Source organism: Lissotriton vulgaris, chromosome 9 (genome assembly GCF_964263255.1).
Source record: "Lissotriton vulgaris chromosome 9, aLisVul1.2, whole genome shotgun sequence".
In the NCBI taxonomy this organism is placed as follows: Eukaryota; Metazoa; Chordata; class Amphibia; order Caudata; family Salamandridae; genus Lissotriton; species Lissotriton vulgaris.
In genome coordinates this window covers 1,049,700,959-1,049,718,130 of record NC_141697.1, presented here as the reverse complement: position 1 = coordinate 1,049,718,130, position 17,172 = coordinate 1,049,700,959, and the positions used below count along the sequence as shown (strand labels likewise).

Here is a 17,172-nt window from a genome sequence, read left to right as displayed (position 1 = left end):
CCCGGCTCGGAAGCCGTTCTGCGTGGCATCCAGGAAGTTGGCCCGCGAGAGATGGTCTGAGAGAGCCATGTTCACATGGGCCACCGCTACTTTTGCCGGCCACGGAAGAAGCGATATCGGACGGTAGTTCTCAGGTTTACTAGAATCCAGAGAAGGCTTCTTTAGGATGGGCATAACCACCGCCTGCTTCCACTTGGCAGGTACCAATCCTGATGCAAGCGAGATATTAATCAGAGAGCAGACCGGTAAGAGACCGAAAGATGACGGGTCTCTAAACAAAGCCGGTCTTAAAGGGTCTGCCGGGGAACCAGACTTAATTTGCTGAGCCAGTTTCTTGAAGCTCTCAGGAGACAGGCAGGAAAAAGTATGTAGGACATCCTGCACTGGAGGGTTAAGAGAGCCTCCACCCTGCGGCATAGCAGTGGGAAAGGCTCGATAGATGGCTTGAACTTTTTCAAGAAAAAAGGCCGCCAAGGTTTCACAATGTGAAATGGAACAATTTTCATTCACAGAGGCCTTTTTTGCCACCAGATCTTTAAGAGCCTTAAAGATGGTTTTTGATGGATTCGGGCTGTTGCGTAATTCAAGAGCATAGAACGCCGCACGGGCTCTGCAGACAGCGCGATGGTAGGTTTTTATGGTGGCCAGATACAGGGCTTTTTTACTGGTATCATATGTTTTCCGCCATTCTATTTCAGCGCATCTGCACGTACTTTTAAGTGCACGCAGGGATCCATCATACCAAGGACTGGGGTCCCTTGATCCGCATTTGCTCATAGTCACCGGGATGAGAGAATCAAGGGCCCGAGTGACCCATTCACAGAAGAGGTCATAGCCCATTTCCACAGAATCTAACGGGCCCAACGGGTCCTCAGACAGGAGGCGATAAAAATCCTCGAGCTTTAGCTTATTCCAGTGTCGTCGAGGGACAGCTCGGACCGTAGGTTTAAGAGGGTGCTCATATAATGGGCACTGGATCGTCACCAAGCAATGGTCCGTCCAGGCCAGGGGGATAGGGGTTGTGACCCTGGCCTCTGCAAGGTTCGTAAAAAAAGGGTCCAGAGTATGTCCTCCTACATGTGTGGGATACGTGACCAGTTGAGACAGTTGAAAGGCCTCAAGGTCGGCCAGAGTGCTACTCACGGCAGGAGCGGTCAGATTGTCGAAATGGAGATTCAGATCCCCAAGAATGGAGAAATTAGCACACCCTACAGCCAGCGTACTGATAGCGTCTGGGAGTGCCTCCCTGAACGCCACGTCAATGCCTGGAGGACGATAAATCACCATGCCAGACAAAGAAAAGTGGGGGGTGATGGAAATTTTAAACGAGGCACTTTCACAGCCCGCTATTTTTAGGCCTCTCCAATCACAAGGGTAACAGGACCTGACAGCAAGCGCTATTCCCCCACCTCTGGTTAAGCGATTGAGCGTATAAACCGGATGTACCATGTTACAACGCATACCATTACAACTACCTACTATTACAACGCGACCATTACAACGCATACCATTACAACGCATAGCGCTTTGAGGTGCTGGATAGTGGTAAGTATAATTTACTATTCTAACTCCAGTCCCCGTGGACACTAGGGAAGGTGTTGGATAGTAAATTATACTTATTCCCTATCCTAGAGCGCCCCCCAGCGCAATGCGTTGTAATGGTATGCGTTGTAAAAGTTGCGTTGTAATAGTAGGTAGTTGTAAAAGTTGCGTTGTAACAGGTGTATACCGTATAAACCGAATACTCAGAGGGGAAGGCCAAATTAAGAATAGCCGTGTCAGCCTCCTGCAACCAGGTCTCAGTCAGACAGAAGATATCGGGTGACTTATCCTTAATAAGGTCATGGATAGCTTGGTAATGTTTCACCAGCGACCTAACATTCAAATTCCATATACTAAGCTCGTGCGAGGAGCGTTTACTTCTAACAGCTGAAACCTTACCCATACAACGGGGCAGGGCGGGGGTACCAAGCGACCATCTGCCGCAGTCACCCTGGTACGGGCCACACAAAGGGCTCACCCGAGCCACATCACATCCAGAGAGCCGCTGTCTAATGGACACCAGGGCATCCCTTGAGTAGCTGAGCATCGCATCCAACACTGGAGCAAAGGGCGGAGTCCTGCCCTGTCCAACGCGTCCGAACGGGGACGGGCGCAGACGGGCAGGACTGGCACGACTCAGGCACAGCGAAGGCGCGCCCGCTGCGCGATCCCGCTGCACTACGTAGGGAGCTTTAAGTAGGCGTCCCTCTCTGCATCCGTCGCGCTAGAGCGCTCGCCGAGTAAGCCTCCTAAACAGCACACACCACTACAAGCAAGATGGCGCCTAAACAAGATCCCCACCCCAGGAACCGGACCCGCTCCAATCAATCAATCAATCATTTGTAAAGCACGCTACTCACCTGTGAGGGTCTCAAGGCGCTTTGGGGGGGGGGGGAGGCAGTTACTGATCATACAGCCAGGTCTTGAGGAGTCTCCTGAAGGTTAGCAGGTCCTCGGTCTGTCGTAGGTGGATGGGGAGGGTGTTCCATGTCTTGGCTGCGAGGTGGGAGAAGGATCTGCTGCCGGTGGTTGTTCGGTGGATGCGTGGAACGGTGGCGAGGCCAACGGAGCGGAGCTGTCGGTTGGGGGTGTAGAAGGTGAGTCTCTTGTTGAGGTATGCTGATACAACGTTGTGGAGTGCGTTGTGGGCGTCGGTGAGGAGCTTGAAGGTGATCCTCTTGTTGACGGGAAGCCAGTGCAGGTCCTTTAGGTGGGCGGTGATGTGGCGGAGGATGTCGAGGATGAGGCGTGCCGAGGCATTTTGTATACGTTGGAGCCTCTTCTGGAGTTTGGCTGTGGTTCCCGCGTAGACGGCGTTGCCTTAGTCCAGCCTACTGGTGACGAGGGCCTGTGTGACCGTCCTTCTGGTTTCGGTGGGGATCCATTTGTAGATTTGGCGAAGCATACGGAGGGTATTGAGGCAGAAGGAGGAAACGGCGTTGACTTGTTGGGTCATTGAGAGCGTTGAGTCTAGGATGAACCCTAAGTTGCGTCCGTGGTCTGTGGGTGTTGGCGCAGTTCCCAGCGAGGCTGGCCACCAGGAGTCGTCCCAGGCGGAAGCGGTAGGACCCAGGATGAGGACATCCGTCTTGTCCGAGTTCAGTTTCAGATGGCTGCTCTTCATCCAATCAGCGATGGCCTTCGTCCCTGCATGGAAGTTGGTTTTGGCGGTGGCTGGGTCTTTGATGAGGGAGAGGATCAGCTGGGTGTCGTCAGCGTATGAGACTATGTTGAGGTTGTGTGATCAGACGATGTTGGCGAGCAGTGTCATGTATACGTTGAAGAGGGTCGGGCTGAGGGATGATCCTTGGGGTACGCCGTAGGTGATCTTGGTGGCTTCGGATCAGAATGGAGGGAGGCGGACTCTTTGGGTTCTGTCAGTGAGGAAAGAGGTGATCCAGCCCAGGGCTTTGTTGCGGATACCCGCGATGTAGAGTCGTGTGCAGTAGCAGACGGTGTCGATGGTGGCCGAGAAGTCCAGGAGGATGAGGGCCGCGGTTTCGCCATTGTCCAGCAGGGCACTGATGTCATCGGTGGCGGCGATGAGGGTGGTTTTGGTGCTTATGGTGCTGCGGAATCCGGATTGGGACGAGTCCAGGGTGTTGTTCTCTTCGAGGATCTCGATGACCTTTGTCGGGAACGGGACCCTCTCATTATCAAACTGTTGCAGAAATACAAAATGTTTGCACACTATATATATTTATATCACAAAATTGAACAAAGTGTTTTAAATTAATAATGCATTTTTTTTATATACACATTCTGTACAACTATGATTTTCTATGTGCGTTTCGGCATACATCCTTCGTCAGGAAGCCACGAGATGGATGAATCAAAGTAATGTCTTTATAGTATTTGGATGCTCCTTAGGCTAGCTTCACCCTGTCAGGGTAGGTAATAATTGGAAAGATGGACTTCGAACGCTCCAGATGTGTTCATATTTATTTGCTTAATTGTCATGTAGGCAGTGTCTTTGAAAATCTGTCCCTCAATATGTTTGTCAATAGACAGTCCAGGAGTGGCAAACCGATGACAAAAACATTGTAACTCCCTTTCCTTAATTGAGACTGAGCACAACCTCAGTTTTTGGGAATTCTTAGCATGTGCGTGTACAGGGTCGCTGTCATGGGAACAGGGTTAGTCCGACACGGAGTGAGTCGGCTGCCTATGTGACCCGATTGGTTGGCAGCTGACTCACTCCGGGTTGGACTAACCCCGTTAGAAACTGAGTTTGTGGTCAGAGTCTCAAGTCGCGTTGTAATTCACTTTTCCACAATTCCCAGATATGACTGTCCCTGGTAGGGAGCAGAGTACGGCAGGTGTGGTAGAGCTTAGAAATAGATGCCCCTCCGTCTGTATCATTGATCAGTGTGGTTAGTGGGGTGAACTATTCAGGGGCAACGTGTAGAAGGGGATTTTAGCACGCAGTGCACTGTTCGCCTGTCCCATACAAAGTGATCCATAGATGGTGCTGCAGCGAAGCGCACATCTTCAGTGTCGGAAAGGGCATGGCTATCTGGGAAAAGATCCTAGTACATGAGTAGTGCATACTTTCCTCTTGTGCTCTTTACAAGGGACTCCAGGGTAAGGCATAGCCATTGATTATCAGCGAGCAGTAGCAAAGGAGAATATAGAAGTTCACCACTCAGTAGTTGAAGAAGATTTCGCCTAGCCCAACCGGTGGTAGATAGAGTTTGAATATCTGTAAGAGCAAGGGGGATCCCTTGGGGAAGGAGTGAGCATAGAGGGATTCCTCCTGCCTGGTCGCACTCAGGCTTATCATATGTATGTCATGCGTCCCTAGGATACCAGTGGTGCATGTATTGCCATTGCTCCACTAGGTAATAAAAGTAGGGTTGTGGCACCCCAAAACCACCATGTTCGTATGGGAGCACTAAAGTCTTCCATCCCACTCGAGGTCTGCTGCCTGCCCAGACCAATCTCAGGAAAAGAGTCTGAAGCATGGTGAAAAATGCCTTGGTGAGGGGAATGGGAATGTTAAGAAATAGATATAAAAAGTGGGGGAGGACCACCATAATAATAATGGCTATTCGGCCAGCCATGGAGAGAGGTAGACGTATCCAACTCTTGATTTGGGTCATCAAGCAGTCAACCGCCAGTCCATAGTTCAACCGAAGGACCTGCTCTTTATCATGGTGCACATGGATGCCCAGATATTTGACTGTGTCTTCACACCCCTTCAAAGGGTATTTGCATACCCTTGGTGTTGTCACATTGATGAGTGGAAACAATTCTGATTTTCCCAAGTTTATATGAAGGTCTGAAAAGAGTCCAAATTTTAGAATCTTGTGGACAATGAGAGCGAAGTAATTTGCTGATCGACACACAAACAGCAGGATGTCATCAGCATATAACAGGAGGAGCAAGGGGCCGGTTAAGAGCTGTAGTCGACGGTGGGGGTGTTTTTCTTGTAAATGCCAGACCAGTGGGTCCATGGCCATAATGAACATAGGGGGCAGTGGACAACATCTCTGTCTCATCCCCCTAGCTATTGTGAATGGGGCAGTAAGTGGCCCTAATCCGAGCTGTAGGCTGTGAATAAAGCAACCTAATGTGAGATGTGAACCCCTGGTGAAGGCACAATTTTCGGAGCGTTGCAAGCAGAAAAGAAACTCTAATGAATCAAAGGTCTTCTCTTCATCGAGAAATGCTGTTAAAGCAGGGACCTCGGAAGAAATTCTATGAAGGACTAAAAACAATGTACGTAGATTTAGAGATGTGGAACGGTGGGGAACGAATCCCCACTCAGGGGCAAAATTATGGTTTGTAGAAGCGGGGAGAGCCAATATTTTGGCTAGAATCCTATTATCAGAATTCAACAGTGAAAGCAGTCTATAAAATTGAGCAGGAAGGGGGTGTTTACATTTCAATAATAATATGATCACTACTTCTTGGAGAGTGGGGGGCACTACACCGCCGTCAAGTGACTCTGGGTACATGGCCAGTAGATGTGGCACAAGAAAGTGTTTGCAGGCCTCATAGAAAACACCCATGAGGCTGTCCAGTCCAGGTGCCTAAGACCCATCCAGGGAATCTATTGTGTTGATCACCTCCTCCTCAGTGATCGGTTCACAAAGGGAACTGTTGTTGTGGTGTGGTGAGACAAACTTTTGCTATTTCTGATCGATAATCAGGCATGCCTTCAACCGCAGCCAAAGAGCATGAGGCATATAAACAGTTATAGAACCATGTGAGCTCGGAAAGCACAGCGCATTTGTCAGTGACACGAGTCCCGCTATTAAGCAGGAGCTCAGGGATATAGCCCCCACTCCTATACAGGTGGAGCAGAAGTGCCAGTGTGTGGCCTGCCCATTTACCCTCACAGTAACACCTAGCCTTGACATATTTCCCCAAGTGGGCCACATATCGGTCTGCCAAGTCGCAAAATTCCATCAAGAACACACAGCAAGTGTGGGCTGTCATGTTGCTGTATATCAGAATCGTTAAGGTCTTGCAGGGCTTTTTTAACCCGCAAGAGCAAACCTCACATGTCTCGCAGGATTCAGGCATGCTTAGAAATACATATGCCTCGGATGTAGGCCTTAAAGGCCTCCCGGAGGGTGGCTTGTGTTGTCACCGCTCCGGAACTGAGCTCATCAAAGTACATGACTATGGCAATGCGTAGCTCCTTCCAGAAGACATCATCATGAAGAGCATTACAGCAGAAGTGCCAACTTAGTGCTTCACACCACCAGCGAAGGTGATGGGGAAAATAGTCCGAACTGGGGCATGGTCTGAAAGAGTGTGTGGGATGGTGGTCACGTATTCCTGCCAGGGGAGGATTGTCACAGAGAGCAGCCAGTAGTCCAAGTGGGACCATGTATTGTGTGGTGAGGAATAGAACATGTGTCCAGGATTCATAGCATGGTGATAGTGCCAAGCATCTCTAAGAGAGCACGTAGTGCACGTATCCTGTAGGATGCTCAGTGATCTTGGTTTGCCACTAGGATTTGGAGCCGTGGAATCTAAGAATGGGGTTAAGCATATGTTGAGGTCACCCCCTAATATGATATGATCTGCGTCTGCCCGACCCACTACGGCCTGCAGATCACTGAAGAATTCTAAAGAGTTGATATTTGGAGCGTAAACATTAAGTAGCACTACAGTATGACCTGCCAGGAGGCCTTTACTACTACATATCTGCCACCCTCATCTATGTAACTAAGTCTAGGGGTAAATGGAACTGAGCGGTGTATCAGTATGCAGACTTCTCATGAACATGAGCTGTATGTGGAGAAGTAACAATGTGGGGCCCAGTTCGAGGTGAATGTATGTGGTGTGCCAGGAGGTTGATGTGTCTCTTGTAGAAATGCTATTTTCACACCATGTCAGGTGAAATCTTGCATTACCTGTTTCCCCCTTATGGGGGTTGGTAATGCCATGATGTTCCACATCATGAGTGGGATCTCGACCATGGGGCCTGCTGTGTTACGTGGCATGTCCATGCAGTGTGTTATTGTGGAAATAAGCTTTAGGCAGCCAGTAAATTAGGTCCTTAGTCAAGACAAACATTTAAACACATTTAAACCAAGAAAACCCTCCCATCTCCCACCCCACTCCAGGCCAATTAATGCCCAGTAAATCCCCCTATATCTAGCCAACAAGTTCCCAAACAATAGATATGACCAATACAGTGTATACCACCGGGGGTGAGCAATGCTGCGACCACTTGTCCACCTCGCCCTCCAAGTCCCTGCAAAAAAAGGGGCAGCACCACGAGCAGGCTCAGGCAAGGTCACAGCCAATGCAGGCAGCCGGGTTGGCCTAGTGGGGGCGGGTCGTTCCAACACGTCCCAAGTGGCTAGGCGCCATGCTAGAAATTGCAGCCGCCAGTCTTCCCCCGCAAGTGCACAGATCAGCACCACCAGAAGTGGGTGCTCCTCGGGTTGATGTAGCCTCGGAATACATTACCATGGTTCGCTGGGCCCGCAGATATAACGTCGGACCCCGCATCAAGAAAGCTGCTCAGCTTTCACTCAATTGCCTCATATGCATGAACCGGGTGGTGGGGGAGGCAACATGAGCAGGCGGCAAGATACTCTTGGGCCCTGTAGGGCTCTGCAGTCCTACGCCTCAGGCTCACCTGCTGTTCTGGTCACCGCGGGGTCTCCATGGCACGGGCAGCATGTTCGCCTCATGGGGTCGTCCCCATGTCTGCATAGATGCCAACAGAGGTCTGCGTTGTCAGCACACAGCAATATTGAATGTGCTGTTACTCGATGGCTAAGGATGCTGTTTTTCAGGCATTTCTCTAGATTGTTAGGGAGTCAGAGGCCAGAACTTTAGCGTCAAACGGCCATCTTGTTTGCCAGCATGGCCACTCCCGAAGTCTACCAAATCTTAATAGAATTATCTATGGTTGAAGCAAGCTGACCAAGCAAACCAATGACTGAAGAGCATTAACGAAAAGCTCACTCTGTATATTGTATACAAGAGGTATGCAGCTTCTGTAGATCTAAAAAGCTACAAAGGGGACTTTTCACATTTCTCAAATGACTATGACATCCTTGTAGTCTTTTTACAAATTTATCAATTCGAAAAAACGAAAATATATCAAAAAGTTATTGTAACAGTAATTGGAGATGAATTACTGACGTGTTAGGTTATACTATTGGTAAAAAATAATCAGTTTTGATGGGCAAACCTTCAATCAACTTGACATGAAAACCTTGACTCTGTGTAGTGTTAAGATTGTGAGTTGTAACTGTCAACTTGCAGCATATAAGAACTGATTTACAAGGTCATTGCGCCGCCGGTGCATCACTTTTTTTGACTCACTGGTGGTGCAGTGTGCCTATCCATAATTACAAAGCCACATAAAGTCACTCTGTGTGACTTTTCATGGTCTTGTAAATATGGGCCCCTTTCACGCATTACTCTGCGTAAAAGGGGCATTCCATGGGCGTCGCTGTGGGTGTTCCCATGCAACATCCATGGAACCTGACACATTCCCAGATATATAAAGTTTTGTAAAGCTGGGAATGTGTCAGAATCCTACACCTCTTTGGGGGAAGGCGGAGGAATGGCACACCTAGAAGGAATACATTTATTTCTTAGAGTTTTTTCCTCTTTCTATGTGTGCTGCATTCTGCAGCATGCATAGAAAGAGGAAAATGATGTCAGTGATTGTTTTTGTGCAGGAAGGTATCCCTTCCTGCACAAAACAATCATACCCACAATGCAGGCACCCTTGTAACATGATGCCAATTGTGCACCAACACAGGGAAAAGCACACAGATGCGTTGTATTATTGTTAATACGATGCATCACTGTGCTTTTAACCCCTTGTATGCTGATGACGGAACCACTCTGTCATCAGCTGCGGTGGCGCTGTGCTGATGACGGAGCTGTTCCGTCATGGCCCGCCCGCCGCTCATGCGCGGCGCGAATTCCATGCCTGCGCTGAGCGTTCTATTGAGCGGGCGGGGCCATGATGGAACCGCTCCGTCATAAGCACAGCGCAACCGACGCTGGTGACGGAGCGGTTCCGTCACCAGCATGCGCCCGCCGCTCTTCCGCCCCGCCCCCTTAGCACTGCGGCGGAATAGCCGCCGCAGTGAAGGGGTTAAAATGACACACTTCAGCGCAGCAAAATGGCTTGTGGCACTTTGCTGCCTCATCTTTTTGTAAATGAGGCCCTAAGTAGATTAATTAGAAAAAGTCCTTAAATAATGTAGTGTTACATTTTCAAGCTAAGTGGGCCAAATAAGTGGAATGTTTCTCATCCAGGTAGCTGTGCAACCTTAGCTACTCTTATTACGATAGCACCAATGCCATAATTACTGACATCACCAATGACTTCATTGTTTACCTCATTATTCATATAATAACCCTTATGTATTGATACATTTCCCATAGACATAGAGTGGATAAAATCCTTTGATACATCAGGGCCCATCTACGACCTTGAAAATTAAGTGTTATCAAACAACAATAAGTAAGTCTTGAAAAATGTTTGTGTTTACTAAGTCAGCGCCCCAAAAAATGTTCACCTTGGTTCTGATTATGCATAGCCTGTATATGGGTGAAGCACATACCACATAGGGTAATTACTGACACCACAGACTAAGGTATTTTTCAGATATGGGAAATACCTCATATTCTGATTTTTCACTTAGAGTGGGAAATAATAAGCCACATTCAGTTCCTACAGTACTTAGGGCTAAAGCAGGGATGTGTGTTGGCCCCCCTCCTTTTTAATCTATTCCTAGGAGATTTATCAGGGAACCTTGACGAACTTAATGCACATCCTCCGAAGTTAGGGGATAAACTGATATCTAACCTAATGTATGCAGATGACGCCATCCTTCTAAGCCATACTAAAATGGGTCTTCGGCGCTTAATTAACAGAACGGTTTTGTATGCACAGGAAAATGGAATGGTAATAAATGAAACCAAAACATAAATCATGGTTGTCACTAGGAACATAAAACTGAGACAAAAAAATAAATGGTATATGGAAAGTACCCTACTGGAACAAATAGAAGTGTACAAGTATTTGGGTGTACTATTTGACCAGAAAGGAAACTATCAACTACAAAAACTGGACATACAAAGAAAAGCTAACTCACTAACTGCAGCATTCAAGATAGCACAGAAATCGCTCGGAAATCTGACCTATAGGCCGCTTTTGAAAATTATAGGGACTAAATTGCTACCAACAATAACATATGGCAGTGAGGCATTAATGGGGACGGATGCAGAATTGATAAACAATGTCCTTTCCAAAACATATAAAACTCTCTTCTATCTCCCAAATATTGCTTCCCCAGCACAAATTAGACTGGAGTTCGGGTTAAACAATAACGTTTTTGCAAGAAAAGGCCAATTTATTAAAACGTGGTATAGGATAAAAAATGACCATGATAATCATATATCTCAGCTACTTTGGCAAGAAATAAATAAGAATACGAAATCAGTTGCATGGAAATATCTCAATTATGCATTAGAAGAGTTTGCACTAATGCCAATCTGGAATAATATGATAAGCAATGGATCCTTTAAAAAAATAGTAAATCGAACAACAAACCACCTATCACTTGTAAACGACAAAGATACGCTGGCAAAAAGAAAACATTTGTGGTCAGTAATAAATGGATACGAAAAAAAGAAAGTACAAGAATATTTGGAGATACCTTGGTCTAAAAAAGTAAACAATGTCTTGTGAGAGCAAGATTTGGAATCCTACCAGGCCTTAGTCACGCCCCGCCGTGGAAAAAAATCAACAGCAGCACATTGTGTAGACTTTGTAAAGGTGGAGAAGAGAATATTGTCAACCTCTTATGTATCTGTCCCGGACTCCGTAATGAAAGATGCGCATTACTTAAACCTCACTTTAATATGCGTGGAACAAGGACATGTAGACAGGCATTGACAGTCTGTCTTCATTCGAATGATATAGTCATGAACGCTGCCTTTGTAAAGTTCCTAAAGATAGCATCTACAAAACGGGAGAATAAAATAGAAAAAATGCTTTTATGAATATTTTTTAAGGACATTTTTTAGGATATAATTGCTTTTAATTTATTGTATTTATTGAATATGTCTTTGTACTGGAAATATTGTAAGATTTTAATTAATCAAACAATAAAGAATGTACTTACTTACTTACAGTACTTCGGGCCAGATGTACTGTTCCTGTTCGCAAACCACAGATGTGCATTTTGCACACCTACTAAGTTTGTGATTCGGGACGCAATTTGCCATGTGGCCTATTTATTAGACGGGTTGCAAAATCGCCTGCCTAATGAATATTAAATAGGCATCTCTCTGTTTGCAACCCCCTGTGATTTGCTGAAAATTCAGGAATGGAAGCTTAAATGGACAGCAGATCTTGGTCTCGTACCCTGGTTTCCCAAATGGGAAATACTTTTTAAAGAACCTGTTTTTGCTAAAAGCACTGGTGCTCCTCTAAAAAGGTGTTTTCCATTTGGAAATACATTGGAGGAGTGAGGACCCCTGCCTGCTCCATCTGAGGCCATGGATCTAATTCCAGAATGGGAACCAGTCCCTCTGGAGACCTTCCCCTATGCTAATCCCTTAGCAATGCAAGTTGGGTTACGCTAACTGATCAATGGCTTATAACTGCAATTGTGGTTACACACCATTGGTACACAAGTGGGGGGGTACCTCTTTTCTCTCTACTTCCTATTTGCAGTTTGCAAAAAGTCACAAAAGCCCTTTTATGAGGCAGAAAGAATCCCTCAACTCATAAAGCAACCTTTGTACATGTCCAGTCAAACTCTTGTGGCTGCAGACTTTGTGACTTGCAAAGGTCATGTTCTGCACATGTGATCTCAAATTTGGTGTATTTACCACACTATTCTTTAGCTCATTAGACCTGCCGAAATTTATGAGAGGAAAACTGTGTGACGAGAAATAAGGTCAAGGTATTTGGAGTTCTCATATGTGTGGTACCAGTAGTTACCAGACACATGGGAATTCACTACTGCACTTCTAATAGAAAGGCTTTCTCCCCAGTGAACAAACTAAAATATTTTTTTGCAGTTGTATTGGTTTGTATTGTAGTGATGGTCATTTATGTGCATGAAGTTGTGAAAATGCATTGACTGATTGCGTGTTCTGGGATTACAGAGACACTACCTTTTAATTCTAGTGCCTCATAACCCAAGGCGGACCCACATATGTGTGTTATCTTCAATGACTTGTATACAGTGGCGGCTCCTCCGCAATGGCGGAGGAGCGTCGCCGCATTTGCTCAGAGCCAGCAGCATGAAATAAAACTATATTTCATCATTGTTTTATTTTTCAGCTGCTGGCAGAGCTGGCGTGTGTAGGGAGGGCCCGGGCCATGGGAGGGAGGCAGAAAGGAGTGGTATGTGTAGTACTTAGTACGCATGTCGGTTTAACCGGCTGTCTTAGGCAGGCCAAACAGAAAAACACAGTTAGTTTTTCTCCAATCCAGCTGTTTTGCACAGCTGCGTTGGAGAAACAGCACAGACCCCGTGCTTGAGTGAGGGCCAAACCCGAGCTGCTCCTATGTTTGGTAATAGCATGAGAGCAGCTCAGGGATTGCATAGGGATTCTCTGATGCTGTCCCAGTATCTGTTAGGAGCAGGAAGCAGGGGAGCACTGAGGTGCAAGCCTGCCGGCTGCCTCAGATAAGTATTATTTTTTTTATTGTTAAATCCCCCCCTGTGCTCCCAATCCCATGCTCCACCCGCACCCCCTCCACCTGGCCCACCACTTTTTGTTTGTGTCGGCCACCACTGCTTGTAGAGCACATTCCCACATGCATTCAGTGGGACGCAAGTAGCCTGTCATTCCTTTACTTTGATGTGTGCTGTTCCCTTGCCTGGACAGTCACTGCCAGCCATTTTAATATTGATTAGGTCAATATGACTCTCTGAACAGAGCCTTGGCAGCAGATGAATTGCAGAAAACTTGCAGTCTCCCTGTCTCTGCTTTCAGTAGAGAAGTTAAACTGCTGTTATTAAACCCATCGGTGGGAAATACAAAGACAATTTGAATAGCAAACAAGAGAATTACAAGCAGAGAGCCATATGTTTCTGTAACTGGACAGTGCTTATTGCATTCCAACTACCAGCTCTGGCTTGCTGAAACAGAGGACACTAATTAAAACATGAATCGCTGTCACCCTCTTTCCTGCCTTTCCTCATCCCTGTTCCTGGTCACCAAGTAAGAACTAGGTGGTTGTAGGAAAAAGCTTGCAGGATGGCATTACCTCGAAGAAGTCCTGCGACTATCCCTTCATCCCCCACTTTCTCATCTCAGCTTTTACTTATTAAAACAAGGTCAGGGATAAGCAAGAGGAGGACTCGTTGTAATGCCAACACCAGCAGTGGCATCTCTAGAGAGTGGCCAGATGGGAACCCGAGGGGCACTTGTTGGTAAAAGCCTTCAGAGGTAAGATTGCCAGAAGAAATTGAATGTACAGGCATTTCACAAGGGGAGGCGTGATCTCATCAAGAAAGGCCAAATATTTTGGAAATTGTTTATGAACCAGAAATTGGGCAGTACGAGATCCCAAGTTAGTGCCATGGTGCCACTGAATGACTATGAAATCCCAGTAGGTTTTCAATAAAAGTGTTTTGGAGTTTATATTATTAAACTCTGGGGTGGTGTAGATTGAATGAAGGCATAAGTTTGCAAACCGGTCACTGGTGATATACAGAAACCACTTGATTTTGTTTGTTGTGTCCATGTTCTTGATTTGTATAAGATCCCTTCTATACAGTTCTAGTTCGGGATGGGACCACAGCCTGGTCCAATATAAGAGTGGTTTAAGGGCGGCAAGATACTCAATGCATTTGTGAGCAGTGTTGATAGCTAAAGGGGTAGACGGTGCAGAGTGGGGTAAGTTTAATAGTGATTTAATGAACTTCAGCCATTTAACCTGTAACGGTTTAAGATTAGAAATTCCCCACAACTCAGCCCCATAAAGTGATGCTGTTTGGGCTTTGACCCTATACATTTGGCATGTAAATCGTTCAACAAAAATCATGTCGAAAATATGATAACATATTTTTCAATTAAATAAAGAAAAAGTGTATTTCTTTAAAATGTGGAAGCATTTCCTCTCACCACATCGGATTATATCACTGCATTGAGAATATTTATTAAACGTTTTTAAATATGAACTTAGAAAAATGCCTGACCTCTACCCTGATGACAAAGCCTTTAGTGAACTAAAAGACAAAACAGCTGTCATCTGTACACTATATGTGGCCATTAAATCAAATACAAGAGGTTTTTGTGCAACTCACATCCTGGCTTCATGAATTTAAAGGGCTGTCATATGTGACAACAAAGAAGAAGGAGGTTCCGTGAAATAAAATATTTGCCTTGAATCATACCATAGGGTTAAGTGAGGAAGCTGGGATTTATCCCAGGTTTTCTAGTTTCACATTATGAATTGCACTAGATGGGTATATCTTTCTCTCATTTTCAAAATCAAATGTTTGTTCTTTTTTTTAAAGTTATTGGCACATGAGTGTAGAGTGTGAGTGGTAAGCAGAAGCCACATGAAAGCTCAGCTCGTTTTGAGCTCGAGTGTCCAAGAGGTCCTGAAGGGGAGCCAGAGACAGGCACATGTCGTGAGCTTTCAGTTGCTCGTCTACCCTCACTTAATGCACATGGATTTCTTGCCTTTTACTCACTTTTACAAAGATGCTCTGTGTTTTCATTATAGGCTGAGTTGAATACAGTTACCGCTTACTTCAATGTCCTTCATGTTATATGCCCTCATACTGAGTTGTTTTTACAGTTGATGTATTCTTTTGTTTTCGTGTTATTTTGATTTGCAACATTTTTCTCTACTGAGTCTAGCAAGTAATACTATTTTAATACGTGGAATATGGTTTAGGCCTATGCATAGAGGTTGTAACAAAATATAATTTCTTAATAAAGCTTAAAAATATAATTTCTTAATAAAGCTTAAAAATAAAAGTTGCATAATTAAGCTGCATATGTCTTCCTCGTGTTCAAAGACTTGTGGAATAAACTTATTTGAATAAAGATCTGAATGTTTAATTCTTTAATACTCTAAGTCACCTCGTTAAGAGGATGAAAAGATGTTACTGTATATTACATCAAAGAAAGTTTCTTTAAAAAGCTGCTTTTTAAGAGCTGAGGACAAGAGCCCTTCTCTCACTGACAGTGACAAGTAATGGATGCTGGCACTCCTTTTAACTTCCTGTGTGGGGTGTCATTCTTCAGATGAAAGGTCCATTACTGGTTGAGCTGCAGGAGAAAGTGGAAGAGACAGAGCTGCTGAAGATGGAGCTTCAGATGTTGGAGACAGAGAGAGTTCGGCTGTCCTTGGTGGAAGAGAAACTCATGGATGTTTTACAGCTGCTTCAAGAACTGCGCAACATGGTAGGAAAGTAAACATAATGATTTATTTTACTACTTTCGAATGTACTCTGGAATATGGAGTAGAAGAATGTTGCAAGCAAAATATTGATCCACAAAATATCGAAAGGTAAATGCATGTAGGAAAGTACAGATTTACTATTCTTTAACTCCACATCTATGTACCTTGAACATTTGCATATCTTCAAGGTCCATAGGTATGGAGTAGAAAACCTGAACATACTTACCTTTCGATCGATCGCTGTCCCTCAATAATTTGTCCATGATATTGGTGTCCCACAATACTCTGTATCCCAAAAATTGGGGACACACACTCGACTTTCAAAATGTTATGACAACACAAAGAAATCATAGTGCTTTGTGGGGCAAAACGCTGCACAAGTGCTCCAGCACAATACAATTTATTAAGGACAACAAGGGAACCCAAGCAAGTCAGCAAGGGACCTTGGGAATCAATATTATTAAAGCAACAATGGCCCCTTACAAGCAGCAATACATACAAAATGAATATAGACGTAGTCGTTCCTATATTGTAAATGACATACCCAGCCGGGCAGCGGTCTGATATGTACTTTTCAAAAAATGTTCAGCAAAATACACAAACAATATACAGAGCAGGGCACAAGTCTGTGCCCAACCTATCACATAAATAGACAAAAAAATACAATACAATAACATAAAAGAAAAGTACTATTACAATAATGTCAATTGTAATCTTCGTTGTCATTTTTTGCAGTTTTAGTAATACGTGTTTTAGTACATAATATTAAAATTGTGCTTTGTCTTAGACAATTACATATGCATGTGCGGTAATTCAAGGGCAAGGAGGGGAGAAGGATAAAACAAGAAGGTGTGGAGGGCCTGTTAGGTGGTAAGAAATAGTCAATAGAAAAACACTTCTTAAGCCGGGGGACTCAAATTCTACTGAAAGTAGCTCAGTGTTTCAGGGTTTACATGGACAGATTTGACATTGTCTTGCACTAAGGCAACACCATTTTCTTTGTGATCTTGGTAATCTCAGAGCCACTGATCGGGTAGAAGGTTGTTGGTATAGTGCTTTGTTCTAGTGGCTTGAATCGCTAGCTCAGAACTGAAGCGCTGTAGCATGGGACAATGCTATATCCGGTATCATTCTCACGATTGCGTAACCTTTCATCCATTCTCAGAATTACTATTAAACAATTAAACTTTTATTATTAAAGTGAAAGAGGACAGAACATTATTTGGAAAATTTAAGGTTAATAGTATAAGTTA

At 45.0% G+C, this 17,172-nt stretch overlaps 1 protein-coding gene across 1 annotated transcript in view; it reads left to right on the top strand.

Annotated features, from left to right (window-relative positions):
* The window catches only part of EFCC1 (EF-hand and coiled-coil domain containing 1), a 230,146-nt gene that overhangs the window by 201,522 nt on the left and 11,452 nt on the right, over positions 1-17,172 (top strand). Inside the window, exon 6 of the mRNA XM_086938983.1 lies at positions 15,763-15,921. Coding sequence (XP_086795109.1) covers positions 15,763-15,921 — 159 coding nt within the window. The remainder of the gene's footprint in view (positions 1-15,762; positions 15,922-17,172) is intronic.